Source organism: Aulostomus chinensis, chromosome 12 (genome assembly GCF_037954235.1).
Source record: "Aulostomus chinensis isolate RoL2024-O1b breed Wild chromosome 12, RoL_Achi_v1.0, whole genome shotgun sequence".
Lineage (NCBI taxonomy): Eukaryota > Metazoa > Chordata > Actinopteri > Syngnathiformes > Aulostomidae > Aulostomus > Aulostomus chinensis.
This window is the reverse complement of record NC_141331.1, coordinates 9,823,834-9,840,586: the sequence shown is the minus strand read 5'-3', so window position 1 is coordinate 9,840,586 and position 16,753 is coordinate 9,823,834. Positions and strand designations below refer to the sequence as shown.

Genomic DNA, 16,753 nt, shown 5'->3' with positions numbered 1-16,753 from the left:
AGCTGTCCCAGGCATCATGGTGCTGAAGCTGCAGCATCGATTCGGCGGCCAATGATCACAGGAGAATCCGGAGGCTTTCGTCCATAGCAGGACGGTCCGACAACCGTGTTGGATCCCAGCAGGCGGATTTAAACCCATCGGCTCGCTGCTCGGTCATGGAGATTCGGTAACCGGGGATGTAAGCTTCACAAATTGCCACCGACCTGCAGTCTGGCTGAGGATTTATGAAAAAAATAAAATAAAATCCTCAAACTGTGAGTCGTATAGAAATCGGTGAAGCTCGCCAGGTAAGACGTTCGCTTCTTAATGTGACACGCCATTAACCGACTTGATTTGACAGCTACCTGAGCTCTTAAAATGTCGTTTGCATATTAGAATCCCAATATTTGTGTTTTGTAGTCTATTTGGCTGCACTCAGGCAGATATCAGTCCTGGATGAGTGTGGAGGAAGAAGCCTGTCGAGATAGTTTATGTTGCACAGACCAGGCAGACTATTAAGGCCATGGAATGACAGTGGGCACTGAGGGAACGGGCCATTATTACTCGAATGCAGATTCCTATCAATCTAACGTTTGACTTTCCTCTTCTAGCTGCTCCATTTTAAACTTAATGGCTTCAGACACTTGTTTACATCGATGGGATTTGTCTACTTTTTGGATTCTCTTGGGAAGACACTAAAAGATTCAACTGGAATATAAAAAACAAACAAACAAACATCTATATCTCCTACTTGAAAACGCACCCATCACCCATCCCACGACATATGAAGAAGTGCTGGCAATGAGGGCGCGTACAATACATGCTGTTTATTTCCTGCACCTCTGCACGGTGCTGTGACTTTCTGGCCGGAGACAGCCCCGATGCTGCGCACCCAGGGCATGCTGAAGAGCCGCTGCTGCGTCCTGCTCGGTGACCTGAGGGTGCTGCTACTCGGGCCACCGACACCGCTGCCTCCGCTGACCCCCATGAGCGGCCAAGCTACGGAAAGCCATGAGACAGGCGTCACCGTCCCCGACAACAACAACACGTTAACGCGGGGCCACCAGCAGCAGCAGCAGCAGCAGCAGCAAGCGGGGGAGCGGACTAGCCCACCTGCAGCAGCCACCACCGGGCCACCCGAGCGAGCGGTGGCGGGCTGGGTGGATGCTGCAGAGCTGTCGGCGGCGCTGCGTGGCTGCAGCAGCTCCTCTGATGACTGCTCAAAGGGCAAACTGGAAGAGAGATTCTCCCTCACCAGCTACACGGAAAGTGGCTTCAGGACGCCAGTGTGCCGGATCTGCTTCCAGGGACCAGAGCACGTAAGTGACGGAGAAATATTCCCCTAAATATTAATCATATTCATGTTAGAGCTGCCTGTCTCTTGGAGGAGCTCTTGGTGTTGTATTTGGTTGGAATCACTCAGGAACATTAGAATTAGAGACCAGCCGGGTGATGGAAATGTGGCACATTTAGGTCCACCAATCATCCCTCCTGTCTGAACCCTGATAACACACTTTGTATTATATGGATTCACTGGTCAAGCTTCTTTCCCTGTGACAAAGCCCTCTCCCAAGGTCTTGTTATGGCAGTCACACAGCTGGAGAGCTCTGTGTGCAAGGATGCGTCCTAAGCCCATCACGGTGCATGGTTTGAAAATCCTGCTACAGCGAGCAGGGGGAGGATAATGAAAGACCTTGTCCCCCTTGGTTGACAAGTGTGGAGGATACAGAGGGTTGCAGTAACAACTCATTATAACCAGACTTTGTGAATTCATATTGAAGCATTAAATGCCTGAATAGATCAACTAATAGCTCTCTCACTCTGCTGCTCGCACACGCCACCTGGAAACAACAGCAATAAAAGAATGCACAGAAGGGTAGAGCCTTGAAGTTAAGCACACTGAGAGTCTCTTCCTTTGGGGCCGTATTGATGATAATGTCACACTACCTCAGTCAAGAGAGAGAAAGAGAGAGAGAGAGAGGGAGCGAGAGAGAGGAGAAATGAAATGGCAAAGGAAATAATATGAAACAGGCCTTTTCACGGCAGCCATGTTGACATGTCATAGCAAGACGAACACAGGTGAAAATGATCAAATGTGACACAGCCATTCCAGTGCACAATAACAGGACTGGCTCATGTAATTACACCTGTGTTTATCTTGCAGGTAAACATGGCTGCTGTTCAAAGGGACAATTACGGCAGATAAACACACATATTAGCTCAGATCATTCTCACAGAAACACGTGAAATTGCCATGAAAATAACCACAACATCTGAGGACTCCACAGTGATATTGATGTTAAAATAACATGCCAGCAGTGTGGAAATGACGTCTTTCATGGTGGATGCATGTTGTCCCTGGTTCAACAGTGTAGCGCTACGGGCAGCAGTTAATATTCAGAAAACAGCTTCAGGAAATTAGTTATTGATTGTTGAAAAAAAGTTTTATAATGTGTCACAAATTGGTGTCTTGAGCTCATGAAGATATATATATATGCAGTGTGTGTGTGTGTGTGTGTGTATATATATATATATCTTCATGATATATGTGTGTGTGTGTGTGTGTGTGTGTGTGTGTGTGTGTGTGTGTGTGTGTATTTCAATGTGCATAATGCAGAAAGAGCCAGCCTCATATATTTAGCTTGAGGTTAATGTTAATCAGCTCTTAAGAAAAAACTGTCCAAAAATGTCTGTTTTTCAAACCCAATTTGTGTTAAGTCCATCCATCCATCTATCCATCATCCATCCATCCATCCATTTTCTATACCGCTTATCTGTTAAGGGTGGGAGGGTGGAGCCTATCCCAGCTGACAGTGGGTGAGAGGCGGGGTTCACCTTGGACGGGTCGCCAGTCCGTCGCAGGGCCATCAGGAGCAATTAGGGGTTCAGTATCTTGCTCAAGGACACTTGGACATGGTTACCGGGGGAAGTGAGGATCGAACCAGCGAGCATTCGGTTGCTAGACGACCACTCTACCTCTGAGCCATGCCGCTCCTTTTTGTGTGAAGTATCACTTTGAATTCTGGTCAATATCCTAATCCTGGTTAATTTTGCGAAAAAAAACTAGTTTTAATAACACTCATCGTATGAAATTGTGGAACCCAAGGAATAAGTGTTGCAGGATGGAGATGGTGGCATATAATGTATTAAAATAATACTTCACTGTTGGATGTGAAATATTAATGAAGGAGTTTTTTTTCCACTCTGTACGACTTCTTGGTGAATCCAAAAAGCCTAAAGTAAGATAGGTCAGTTTGAGCTCAAATTTAAGTGTTTTTGAAGTATTGAACATGGAACTGGATGAAGGAGACAATCCTGTATTTGAGAGTTTCTCGGGGAATATTTTGTATGGTTTTTCTGTTGTTGATCTCCTGTAGTCGGTCGAAAGGCATCGTGTTGAACTCTTGATTCACCAACATTTCACGCAGAGGAAAAATGTCATCATGAATTCAAGAATATATAAACAAATGTTGATATTTTAGTAAAGTATCTAACTCATTGTGCGCCATCACCATTCAATACGTTGTTAAGCGGTAGTTTTCACTTGACGTAGCCACTGTGAAATCCCCCTGCATAACAGTATTTACACTTCACCAGTAGGCATTGAGGTATAGAGGTAATAAAAAAAAAGTGAAGCGAGATCCTCCTTTACCCAAGCAACAGCTTTACTGTATCATTTCATGGTCATTGCGCTTTGTATAGCCTATCATCTCTCAGCTAATTGCTCCAACAGCAATTCCGTGCATCATTCCTCCTCTGAGCTCAGACTCTCTAATTACTACTGACTCTGGCTCTAATTATGAGATTGGAAGACAGTGACTTGTTTTGTTTTTTTCTTTTTTTGTTGAAACACCACACATAGTAGGCACGCTATGCAGTGCATTCAAAGTACCGCCTTGTAAATTTGCATTGTTTCCCACTGCAGCCTCGAACTCATCTTATCAATGCTGCCTTGATACATTGCAGCTAGTCAATAGCACTTGACTCCGTGCCCTCTTATCATAATGCAAAGTTCTTGTCTCTTGCTGGCCGCGGCTGTTGGTTTGGGTGAAATCCAGATATGGATCTGCCGAGGTGTAAATGGGTACAAGGAGAATGAGTATCCATTTGAAAGGAGGGATGACTGGACGGTCCCTGAGTGATGCAGGCAGTGGGAATATTAGTTGTCCTCTGTTCTCCCTTTGCCTCCAGGATGTCACATAGACCAAGGCAGCCAGTATCTGATCTGACAATCCTCCACCAAAACACTTCCATCCCCAAGGCTGCGATACTCAAGACAGAGTAAAGAAGGGAGTGAGAGACTTAGCTGTCCTCAAGGGATCGACTAGAAAAGAGCTCTGAGTGTCTGTCAGAGGTAACCACTGAAAAAGTGATTTAATATGACACTAAACAATACAGTAATTCTGAGTTATTGAACTGATGTTTCTTTAGATTCCCCCAGGGGTTTACAACCTGAATGTTTCCTCATCCCTCATCCAAAAAAACAAAAAACAAAAAACAAAACGATGGCATGTTTGTAAGAAACCACCTGAACCTGAGGGTTTCTCGAAAGTAACCTAATAGAATTGCTCACTAAAACCTTTATTTCTCTGCTTCTACAGCAGATAGAAACATGAAGTCAGAAACAAAAAGGCTCAGACCTTCAGCCTCTATGTCAAATTCATTGTCTTTGACCTCCTGTTCATTAAATGTTATTTTAATTATCAAACAAGAAAGTGTTTGATTACTTGGGGTACGGCTGAGTAAACATCCCAAACAATGCTCTTGAGAGCCATTAGCTTCACGCTAAATACACGTTGCTGGCTCTTTCTTTATTCTGGAGTAACAAAAATGAAATGCACATTTCTGTGAGTTCAATGACACCTATTTGTGATAACTTGATGGGGCAAATAAAGATTTTTAGGTAAAACGACATATGTTGTATCTGGTCAAGTGAGTTATTTTAAAGGCTCACATCTTCCCTCCAAATACCGGTTTGCTCCTATGTTCAATGAAAGCGTTATTGATTGTCGTAATCATCCCTCCTCTAGTGGCTGTGAAGTGATACCATCAAGCATCAACCGTGAGAGATGTGGGATAAAATCCACAGTCCTTGTTCCATGTACAAATACAGAAGCTAAAATGAGGTTTCTGCAGTCTGTTGGCCAAATCACATGGATGTCTTCCAGCATTACAGTCCTCTTAGTAAAAGAAAAATCCCCCCATTGTGTTAAATCTCCCTCAGACACGGCTTAACACAGAATACACAGATTAAATATAACCTTCTTGATTGCACAAAACAAGAACAAAATTATTGTAATGACTATTATTCTAACATAGGTAATGTGAGGGGCAGCATGGCTCAGAGGTAGAGTGGCCGTTGAACAACCGAAGATACTGAACCCCTCATTGCTCCTGATGGCCCTGCGGCAGACTGGTGACCCATCCAGGGTGAACCCTGCCTCTCACCCAATGTCAGCTGGGATAGGCTCCACCCCCCCCCCCCCCCACGACCCTTGACGAGTAAGCGGTATAGAAAATGGATGGATGGATGGATGGATAGGTAATGTAATTCAGAAGAAGTGGAGGAATGGTTCCAGTCAACCATTAACCAGTATAGCAACATCTCTTATCATTTTCATGCTGCTGACATCGCTCCTTTTTTACCTGATGAGAGAAATCAATTGTCTTTTTTAAATGAATGTTTGGAGGCCATCAGTGAGTTGGATGACATCCTCCAGCTTAATGAGCCCATTAAGTGATTGTGTTCAGCACAATCTCTGAGACGTAGGTGTCTTTGTGACCTCTACCCTTTCATTTGGCAAGAGCTAGCCAGCTCATGCGTTTTTGTTTTCAAAATTTTTGGAATGTCGTTAAATTAAGATGTACAGGGATGATTATACGTAATTTTATCTTCACCTGTTTGGAGAACTGTAATGTTGTTGTTTTGTCTTTTTTACCTGCTCTATTCTACCCTCCTTGAACTGCCTCTTAAGATGCAGCTGCTAAAGAAATCACCGGGAGAGCACATACTCCTGCCGAGGCTGCTAGGTGGATACGCAATATGAATAAACACATTACCAATAACGTGTTCATAGATTTCCTTCTGAATTGATATAATGCTAAATAAAAGCTGAACGATTAAGCTATTTATTCACATTCAAGTTAGCAGAAGGCTAATCAGAAGTATCTGTCAAGACCAGAGCAATAGAACACGCTCAGTGAGAATCTTCAGTGTGGGACAGTCATCCCATGACATGCAGAGTGATTTACCCAGTAGTGATTAACCCAATGAGCACTGCAGGAACTTGTATGGCAAAGGCTTGAATGTGAAGGACCTTCATTTATATGAAAATATGATGCACTAAACATTTTATTCCGAAGTCATGTGTTGGAGTTAATGTAGTGCTACCGATATAAAATGTAGAGACATAAGTGCACATTATACCCCTGGATATTTCAATCCATTTTCAGTTTTATTTAGCTAAGTTGGTGTCGTTGCTGCGAGTCATCATCAGTAATCGCTTCTGTAATGTCAGATCATAACGATTCTTCAAGCCACGTGGTGCACAAACTATAACGGCATTAGAACGATATTTAAAAAGGTACTGAGAGAAAACTAACGCGTGAGGGCTCATTTCTTGAAGTGCCATTTGGAGCTGATGCCTCTCCTATCTAGTCTTCACTTCAGCTGCATGTTGAGAATATGTGAGTCCCTGCTGCTTAGCAAAAATGTCAGCTCTCCCTCCTAAATCATAACACAGATAATGCACTCGCATCGTGCATTTGTCTGAGGTACAATGAGCTGCCTTGAGGGGTCAAGCTAACGTCGTTCTTTCTATATGTGCCGACGCACTGTGCTTTCTGCATTCCATCATCTGTAGGAGCTTCTCTGCCATTTGTTGCAAATGGCCCGGAGGAGAGGACAATTCAAAATGAAATCTCTTCTTTGTGCAGCCTATTTCTCTTCAACAGAACTAAGCTTGACATCAATATGAGATTTGGACCACACTTCTTAAATTTCTGAGAAATAGTTGTCTTCCTGTCCGAGCCTGATCCTAAATTATGGTCCTTAAATGGTCTTTTTCTCTTTCACGCCGCACTGATCTTTATTTGACTCATTTCGTGATGACAGCAAGATCCTTAAGAAAAATTGATTGGCTCATAAACAAGCCTGCGTTGTATCAGAGGTACTCACTGTGATCAAATTTAAGCCAATAAGCATAGGAAATATAATTCCACTGTTATTTATGGAACCCACAAGTGGCCATAGAGAGAAAAAAATGTTTGTGGTCATGGAGAGATTTTTCATTTTAAGGCCATATATAACTTGCCCCCCTCAATGTAGTTGTTTTTATTTGATGAAGTATTACTTCTATCAGCAACTTTTTTTTTAGACCACGCACTGTAGTGTCCCCTCATTTTTGTTCGTTTGAGGCCAATAGATTAAACTTGTTCCCTCAGTTTTGTGATTTTGTGGCCACAAAAGGAAATTTGTTCAAACAAGTTATTTATTATGAGGTCACACAATGTAACTTTTTCTTTCAGTATAGTTATTTTCAGGCCAGTATATCTAACTTGATGGCACAATGATGTGGTGGTCAGCACCTTTACCTCGCAGTAAGTAGGTTCTGTGTTCAAGTCCACCAGCCAGCCACGGCCTTCTTGTCTTGAGTTTGCATGTTGTCCCTGTGTCTGTGTGGCTTCTCCTGTTCCTCCTGTACACCCAAAAATATACTCATTAGGTGATATGTGTGTGTATAAATGTATAAACTTCCTCTCCGTGGTCACTCTAGGGCTCCATATTTGTTCGCAAGCTGGAGAAGATCATTTGTCTGTTATCGATTTATTCTTCTGCTCATTAAAAGAAAATGTGGGGGGTAACTAATCTTATTTCTGAGACAAAGAAAAGACTATTGTAAGCAGCAGTTTTCCTCTAAGGGGATAAAACAAGTTACATAAGATATATTTTTTTTGTTCTTTCTGAAATCATAAAGTTAAATTACAAAGCCAAGTTGCTCTTTTATTCATATTACAGTCACTGGAGGCGGGCTCCCTTAAATTAAGCACTGAGTGGAATGTCCCGCAGCATATGTTTTACAAGGAGTCATTATAGATAAATGCATTTTGAGATTTTATGACCTTCAATATCATTATCTCTCCCCCTCTAACGTGTTGAATATGGTTAGTGTGTGTTTATGAGCCTGTATTTTCCAGATGACTGCAGCATCGTCGGCTCTCATAAAAAAAAACGGCTTGTGGCCTGAATGTCATTGCCCTTTTCAAAAATCATTTTCATGAAGTTTCAGTGGGAGTGAGTTTATTATGCCACAATTTCCCCTCACCTAGTCTTAATGGAGTTCATTTGGATCGACTCCAGAGCCTTAAGTAATGTGAAAAGCCATCGCTGATATAGTTTCATGTCATTATATACATAACGAGTGGATCCATTTTCATAATGCAGCACATAAAATACTCTGAAGCAGTAAAACCTTTTTTTTTTAATGCAGTGGACTACATTCTTTTTTCTTCTCTTCTATATTCTTTTCTTGTTAGTGATCATTGCTGTTTGATCAACAAAAGGACATTTAGTTATCACTTGCTGTACGCGTGGGCTCTAATGCCGTGTTTGTTATCAGACGCTTGTGCTCGCTCTCCAGCCTAGGTTTCAGCTCTTGGCTGAGATCAGGCCAGTCACAGCGAGTGGTCTGAGTCCCACTGGACACGTCAGAAGTGTTCTGATCCTACTGCCAATACACTCCCACCCCGGCCATCTGTAGATGGGCCTTTTCTCCTCCATCGCCCCACTTCTCCTTCTCTTCTCCTCGACCAGGGCGCTGTTCCGTCTGCCAGAGTTGTCAGCACAATGATAAAATAATAATAATGATAAAATAATTTTCTCCCAACAATCTCTATGTCTTACGTACTCTTTGGTAAGAATGCCATCATGCAGAGTGGTGGGCAGCTTCGATGCAGCTAATTTATTTGTCATTCTCAGACTTCAGGCTTTGTTAGAGCCATTGAGACAAATAAAGGAAGAAATGAAAATTAGGTTGATTGTGTTGTATTTGATTTGCTAAGATAGCAAACCATATACATGTTCACTGTAGAATGAAAAACTTATGTCAGCCCTGGACCTGATTTGTTAAATTCTATAACATGCTGCATGTGTTTTGTCACCTCAGCCACGGAGGGAATGTGGCCTTTGGTGTGTGTTTGTTGTTTTTTTTAGCGGGAGCAAAAAGTAGTGGATAGATGTGGATAGATAGAAATAGAGTAGAGGGATAGGTAATGATACAAGAACTGATGAATTACCATTTTAAGGCAGTCTGGGTCTACCTGTAGGTGCTGGAGATTGTTTGAGGCCATTATCACGATAATAGAGGCATTTTTCTGGATATCTTGGTGGCAAATTTCTATCAAATTCCAACAGTTCATATGAAAAATCTGAAAGAAAAAAAAGGTTTCAGCTCCCTGAAAATCTGAAATCGTCTTCATCGTATTCTGGATCTGAGATTCAGAAAGCCTCTTTTCAATATTATGGTTGATACCTCTGAAAGATCGAAGCATATCTTGGTAATATTGAGGCCGCCAGCGGTGTGTATTGTGTGCTGGATCAGAGATGCTGATCCTGAGTTTGATGATATGTTCATATGCTGTAGCCACGCGCTTTAAGCGCTTGGATCAGTTAAAGCTTTGGAGTCTTGGAATCCCACTTGTATATGTGATTATTATCCTGCCTTGCTGACTATACTTCTTCTTATGATTCAGGTCATGTTTGTAGAGTTATAGTTTAAAGTAGTTTCTTATTACCTTTTATTGTCTATTCAATGAAGAAAGTGTTCAGAAAAGGATTCAGATAAAAAGTTGTACTGGTATCAGCTACATTCGTAGACTTCAGCACTTCAAGAATAAGATGCGGCCACACTAACTGGCTTTATTCAGTCTCATTAAGATCCTGCTTTGAATTCAGTTTAATTTAATAGCAGGTCAGGACCCCAAACCATGGTGTGTTACATCTTTTATGTCTCATATGATAAGATTCATAATACACTTTTTGAACTTGAAGTGCAGGGTGAGAAACTAGATGTTGCGGTGAAAAGGAGAGTGGAAGTGCACATATTGCATTTAAATAAAAAGCCTGAGTTGCAGTTTATTCATGACTTCATTTCAGTTGAAGGATCTAACAGTCTTTTATACGCTAACAAATTCACAATGTTTTAGGTGTTCTGAAACCCCACTGGGCAATTTGAAAACACATGTTGGCCAAATTAAACTAAGAGGACTAAATCTTTTTTTTTTCTCATCCGACAGCAGTCATATGATGCTATTTCAGCAATGCTTTGCTAAGTTTTCACAATGTTTACAAGTACAGAGCGTCTCTTAAGAAGCAATTTGAGGTTACTGGAGGACAGCAGCCTTAAAGCTTCTGGGCTGCACAAGTGAGGGATTTTGTTGTCAGCTTGTCAACATCAACAGTACTACCACCTAGGGGCAAAGCACACAGTGTTTGGCCTCCTCACTGAAATCAGTCATATGTCGCTCTCCATCATGAGGGGGCTTGAAATGCCCTCAGATGTGCTAACACCCTGAATGACTGACAGGGAGTTCATCTCAAGAAGACCAGGGTGTGAAGTAACAACATCTCTCACATTAGCTGCACCAAATATTCTGGATTTGATAAGATCAAATGGAAGGAAACAGGAGCCGAATGAGAAAGAGGATGGGAAAACAAAAGATTTCCAGCCGGTCGGTGATTTCTGTTGGCAGATATTTTTTCTTTCTCAATCTCTAGTTCGAAGATTTCTTCTTGTAGTTTACAGTATTTCTTCGAATGAAAAATGTAACGTACTGTATCAGTGCAGGACCACTCTATATCCCCATCAGCGTAGGAATTGAGGTTAACTTGTGTTTCTCTGAGATAGATATCCAAAAAACATAAAAAGAGTCTGACAGAAGACAGAATTATTTAAATGAACTGAACGAGGTCTTCTTCCCTACAGGGGGAGCTCCTGAGCCCCTGTCGCTGCAGCGGATCTGTACGCTGCACCCACCAGCCCTGCCTCATCAAGTGGATCAGTGAGAGAGGCTCCTGGGCCTGTGAGCTCTGCTACTACAAATATCAGGTCATTGCCATCAGCACCAAGAACCCCCTACAGGTGAGCTGCTGGTGCAGAAGGCATCGTTTTAATCATATGAAAAAAATGTTTGATATATCTGTAAAATATTCACATATTGGGGATTTATGGCCAAGTTGTTGAAGGTTCTTGGAGCAGTTATTTTTGTCATCTCAGCAAAAGCGTATTTGTAGAGTATTTGCATATTTATATCAAAGTTTGTTTAGGATTAAACAACTTACACACAATTTTCATACTGTCTCTTTTGGAGCTCTAAGTCTGAATAAATGTTTATTTTTCACAAAATATTTTTGCATCTTACTTTGGTTTTGATCTTTCTGTAGAACAAGTTTTTATCCAGACTTTGGTGATATGGCAGGCTCATTTAAAAGTAGATCTAGGGTCTCTGGATACGTGCCTTTTCATTTTGCGCTTCCTACATGCAGGAGTTACAGCGTCCACTGAAGTGTGATGCTTTTATTTTGGAGGAAAGATTTAGGAATTAGACTGTTATCCTGAATAACCTATGGGATGGTAGGTGGTTTTTATCCCACACAGCTACTGCCTGGATGTCAACGTGTCCTTGAGCAAGACACACAAACCCTGCTGCACTATTAATCCAAATATTATTGATGTTGCAGTATGGCCAAGGGCAATCTCCGAGCCACAGGAAATCCACTGCCATTTTGGGGAGGGGTCAAGTTATGTTAAGTTAATGTACAAAAATGAAGCATTAAGTCACATTTATTGCAGCAAATTAGTAACAAAACCAAATGATCAGAAAAAACCCTCACTTGAACTCATATCAGAGTAATGAGAGCCACAAAATTTGACAGCAACATCTTTAGGTAAAGTGGTTGGCGTAGGCTTGGATTTTTTTTGGGCAAACTTGGAGGGGGCAGGTGACTTGTAATGAAGCCAGCCACCAGGGGGCAATTGAGAAATTTTGGCTGTCCCTTTGAGGAGTTGTCATGGTGTCCATTCTTGCTCAATGTATATGTATGTGTGTGCACTTTCTGTATGTGTGTGACTATATTTGATCTATAATTATTTTTCTTTCTCATGTAGTTATCTACATCACAATGTGTATATGTTTTATTACAACATGACATTTTTTGTTTGTTGAGCCCTACTTCCTGCTTCTGGTGTGAGTGGGAGGGCTGAACGGGTGAATTAGAGGCCCGATGTGAAATGTGCTTTGGATCAAAGCGTTTTAATAAATGCAGCTCTATGGTAGATTTTACTTAGAACTAACCTGTGTTGTCTCTCTGTGCAGTGGCAGGCCATCTCCCTCACAGTCATAGAGAAAGTACAGATTGCAGCGGCCATCTTGGGCTCCCTCTTCCTGATGGCCAGTATCTCCTGGCTGGTGTGGTCATCGTTCAGTCCATCAGCCCGCTGGCAGCGCCAAGACCTGCTGTTCCAGATCTGCTACGGCATGTATGGCTTCATGGATGTAGTCTGCATTGGTGAGGAGCAACATCTACATCATTCCTGTACACGTGATCAGTATGATGCTCACGATAAGATGTTTTCAACAGGCGTCAGAAGTGTTTGGGAATCAGAGTGGAGCTGAAAAAAGTATCCAAAAATTTGGACCATATCCAACAATACAAGTTTTAAACCCTTTAGTCAACTGAAATAATGCACTTAGAACATAGTCAGCACAGCGTCCCACTTGAGTAATTTTTATCTATATACTAAGCTGAAAAATACCAAAATCTGCCCTTGCCCCTGGCTCTGTGTATCAATAAGACCTTGCGAAATATCGTGATACTGTACTGTATCGATTTTTGACATTACTGCTGCAGGTTCAGGCAAATGTAGATCCTGTAAAAAATAAGCGGAAAGACTGTTGAACCATTTTTAACCATCGTGCTTTGAATGATGAAAACTCTGACTGCCACTGCAGTAGACCACAGGGTGAGAGGGAGACAAGATTGATTGTCTCCAGTTTACTGGTGAAGACCAACTGTGGAATAATTAACTCTACATGTTACAGAAATGATCTTATCACCTGGCAGACTTTGAAGAGTAAAGCCTTCGACTTATCAGCAGACAGTCAGAGGACAATCAAGAGTTGAACTGATTTTTTCATCAGTGGAAGTATAGAAGAAGATAGGAAGCATTTGATGTGGAGCAGGTTTTAGCAGAAGATGTAAATATAATAAGGGACACGACCAGTTGCTGTTAGCTGTGATATCCTGCCTACAGAACATCACACTGGCCATGACGGTGGAGTCCGAGCTTCTCTTGTTCCAGATTGATTTCAATTTTCTATATACTGAGTTCAACGAAAACAAATCAATAAGCAATTTTAAACTGTGAAATGATGTTATCAAATATCACTAGAGAGCAAATGCATTATTTTATGAACCTAAATCCTCACAAAAAAATGAGAATTGCTATGCTGTGTACAATTTTTTGAAGAAATGAAGATCTTATCTCTGGGTTTCTGTTGTTTTACTTTAAGGATGAGTTGTTTTGTTCTGCTGCTCGAGCACAGTTAGTCTCCTCCTGCAGAGTTAGACTTTGTGGTGTTATTGAGGCTCCTGCCAGACGGTGACATTCTCTAATTGATGCTCTGATCTCCGCAGCGCTAATAGTCCACGAGGGACCCTCTGTGTTTCGCATCTTTCACCGCTGGCAGGCTGTGAACCAGCAGTGGAAGGTTTTGAACTATGATAAGTCAATGGACAGTGTTGACTTGAAGGACACCACAGTGGACAGGACGCTGTCTCAGCCCAGCCAAGGTTTTCAGACTGGCGTAGGAGTGTCCACCTCCACCTCTTCACTGATGGTGGTAGCCTCCACAGCTGCCGGCGGCACTTCTACAACTATGGTGACGGCTGCAGGAGGACTGGGAACACACGTTGACCCCAACAGCAGCAGCACAGTCCCGGACCAACACTGTCCCTACAACATTCTCCATCTCCTCAGCCACCTGAGGCAGCCGGAGCCCCGCAGCCAACCCAGCAATAGCACACGAGAGCTGGTCATGAGAGTCACCACAGTCTGAGGAGTCAGATGAGGCCTTATCTCACACAGAGGGGAAAGATTTATGACCCAGCTGACAGTTGAAAAGTCCTATCTGGATTAATAACATTTTCTTGTTTGTTTCAAAATGCATCTCTGTCCTGACATGGATTGAATAAAAGTTGAAGTTGTTTGATTTGCAGAACTGGCTGGAAATAGTTATTCTGGGATTGGGGGGGGGGGGGGGGGGGGCGGGGGCATAGAACAGAATAGAATAATTGTATTTGCTCTTTGCATTGGTGTTCATTTTGAACTTTTGGGAACAGTTTAATGTAAACCCCTAATTCAGTGGATCAGGTGACGAATGATCTGTAACTTCATCATCACTGTCGATTCTCTTGACCGTAGATCACTAACGTCTTTGTCTAAAAAGGTCAAAGTGAGAATCTATTCGTAAAATTGATTAAAAAATATTTTCGTCATCCAACAGGTGATTTATTCACCATTCATTTACTTGAAATATGCAATAGTCAATGAGAAACCATAAAGATACACCTGATCTTCCGTTTGTACTTGTTTTGTTACCAGCAGTTGTGGCACACAGTCACATTGTTCTTTGAGGTGTTTTATCAACCGAAGTAACACACTGCAGCTCTTCTGCTCCACAGACCACACACCCAAACACGAGTGTAAGCAATTCAGTACAGCAAGAAATGCAAATACTCACACATCAAGTTGACAAAACAAAACAAATGCTAAACAAGGGAATACTGCTACACCGCAGGGCCAAATTCTGAGGTCAACTGTGAGGACACAGGAGGACAGAGGGCAACACTGAATGCATGCTTTGAAAGATGAGGGAAGGAGGCCATCAATGTCTCAATGGAATAGCCATCACTCTACTCTCTGTCAAGCTACTAGTGTCAGACTTTCCAAGCAAGTTGATGATATGGAAGTGCTGCATTATACTGTGTGAATCATTATGTGCCGGTCTGCTATGCCTCATTTCCATGTATTTGTTGCATATCAGAAATTTTGTAAAATACACAAAGTATGCCCTGAATGGAGCTGGGGAGAGGGGCTTATTTTTTTCTGTGTTCCTGGAGGGACTGCAGAAACCAGTGCTGAGGATGTTGTAGTCTGTTAGTGCACTCGTAACCTGTTAGCTTGTGGTTGAAGGCAGCTAGCACACAGTCCACCACACTCAAATTTACTACATTTAATTTCAGCCCAGACTCAAGTACGCCTTGGTCCACTATTTACCTTGAGTTAAGTTTTTGACAAAGCTTTGGATAAACCATGGACGGTGAATGAGCTAAATTAACGGGCTTCTGCTATCTCTGCAGTGTGCCATGCACATATTCTGCATGTCTAGGTGTCCAAAAAACAACACCAACAACAACAACAAAAAAACAGGCAAAATTATCCTCTCACCTTAGGGCCATTGGTTTGCAGGGGAATACTCAGTATATTATACAAAAAAAATGAGCTCCAGAAATGTGGAAATGATTATTTCTTAGGTTATGTTTCCTTTCACAGGTGGGAAAACTAATGAAGATGAAATGTGTCTGTCGTACTGGTTCGCTCCCTGAGGATGAATTGCCCAACTCTAAACCACGTTAAAGTCACATGTGAAGAGACACCAGGTTGCACACCGACTGCATGTAAAACAGTGTAGCTGTGAGATATTGTGTGGATCTAAGTAGAAGTTAAGTGTCATATTGAAGAATGTGAGGGTCCAACAGGCTGTGACACACAATCAACCCAGAGTCTGTTCATTTGTTTTTATCACCATGCTAGTAATATACAACCTAACGAGTTTCAAGTGTCTGTACACCGACCACAGTCGCACATCAGTGTTGAGGGTGCCACTTAGGCCGCACCCCAGTCATTCACTGCCTCCCCAGCACCCATAATTTTATCACCCATCATATATTCGTTCCTTCCAGGTTTCATTTTCCTTCTTCACTCATCACTGCTCTCCCATATTGCTATCAGCATTTTATGTGTACATAGTTAATCGATCATTATTTCCTTCTCTATGCAAATTGCTGCTAAATCATGTCTGCTGCTGGCACGTTCGGGTTTTTGAGCTGCTGCTCAACACCCTCACACACCTACGAGCACATGGGAAAGGCGAAGTCATTCAGTCGACAACAATCATGAAGTAACCTGCACCTTCCAGCTACATCCACACCATTTAGGTTTCATATACAAAGTGAGCTCTCAAACTAACTCAATCTCAATCTGCGTTAGAGTTTGAGCACCATATAAGAATGAATCTACAGTATCACACCGGAAAACTGACCGTGTCTACTTTTGACCCACCTTGCCCTCTGGTTATGAAATAAGAACACAAGAGTACAATGGTCATGAACATGGAAACATAAAGGCTTCAAAGTAAACATGTCATTAGGTTAGGGTAAAATGACTTTTTTTTGGGCCTATATCTGATATTAAATGTTAAAACAATTTGAATTTGAAAAAGTACCATCTTTTACACTTTCAAAATGTTTGGAAAAGCCCATAAATCCTATATTTATTGCTGTTTTCTGATCAGTAAGGATGCGTGAGGCAGAAAAGACTTGACCAAAACTGGGCCATCAGAACGACAGTGATGTAGCTAAAAATGACCGGCTGATGGGCTGGTGTCGTTGTGCATCCTTGTATAGGGAGGTCTACTCAGTGTTATCCATGGCCGG

The 16,753-nt window shown here is 42.0% G+C and overlaps 1 protein-coding gene across 1 annotated transcript; it reads left to right on the top strand.

The window, feature by feature from the left end:
• On the top strand, window positions 1-14,211 carry LOC147251958 (E3 ubiquitin-protein ligase MARCHF4-like). The gene is made up of 5 exons (XM_086221182.1): window positions 1-287; window positions 591-1,298; window positions 10,962-11,117; window positions 12,352-12,544; window positions 13,673-14,211. The coding sequence occupies exons 2-5, from the start codon at window positions 861-863 to the stop codon at window positions 14,092-14,094; spliced, it is 1,209 nt and encodes a 402-aa protein (XP_086077308.1). The 5' UTR covers window positions 1-287; window positions 591-860; the 3' UTR covers window positions 14,095-14,211.
• Window positions 14,212-16,753: the final 2,542 nt, after the last annotated feature.

What these genes read in the sequence shown, in the direction of transcription:
- LOC147251958 (XM_086221182.1), top strand. Translation starts at nt 861, where the DNA reads ATGCTGCGCACCCAGGGCATGCTGAAGAGCCGCTGCTGCGTCCTGCTC. An exon ending in GCTTCCAGGGACCAGAGCAC is followed by an intron (nt 1,299 to 10,961) that starts GTAAGTGACGGA and finishes TCTTCCCTACAG; the next exon opens with GGGGAGCTCCTGAGCCCCTG. An exon ending in GCACCAAGAACCCCCTACAG is followed by an intron (nt 11,118 to 12,351) that starts GTGAGCTGCTGG and finishes CTCTCTGTGCAG; the next exon opens with TGGCAGGCCATCTCCCTCAC.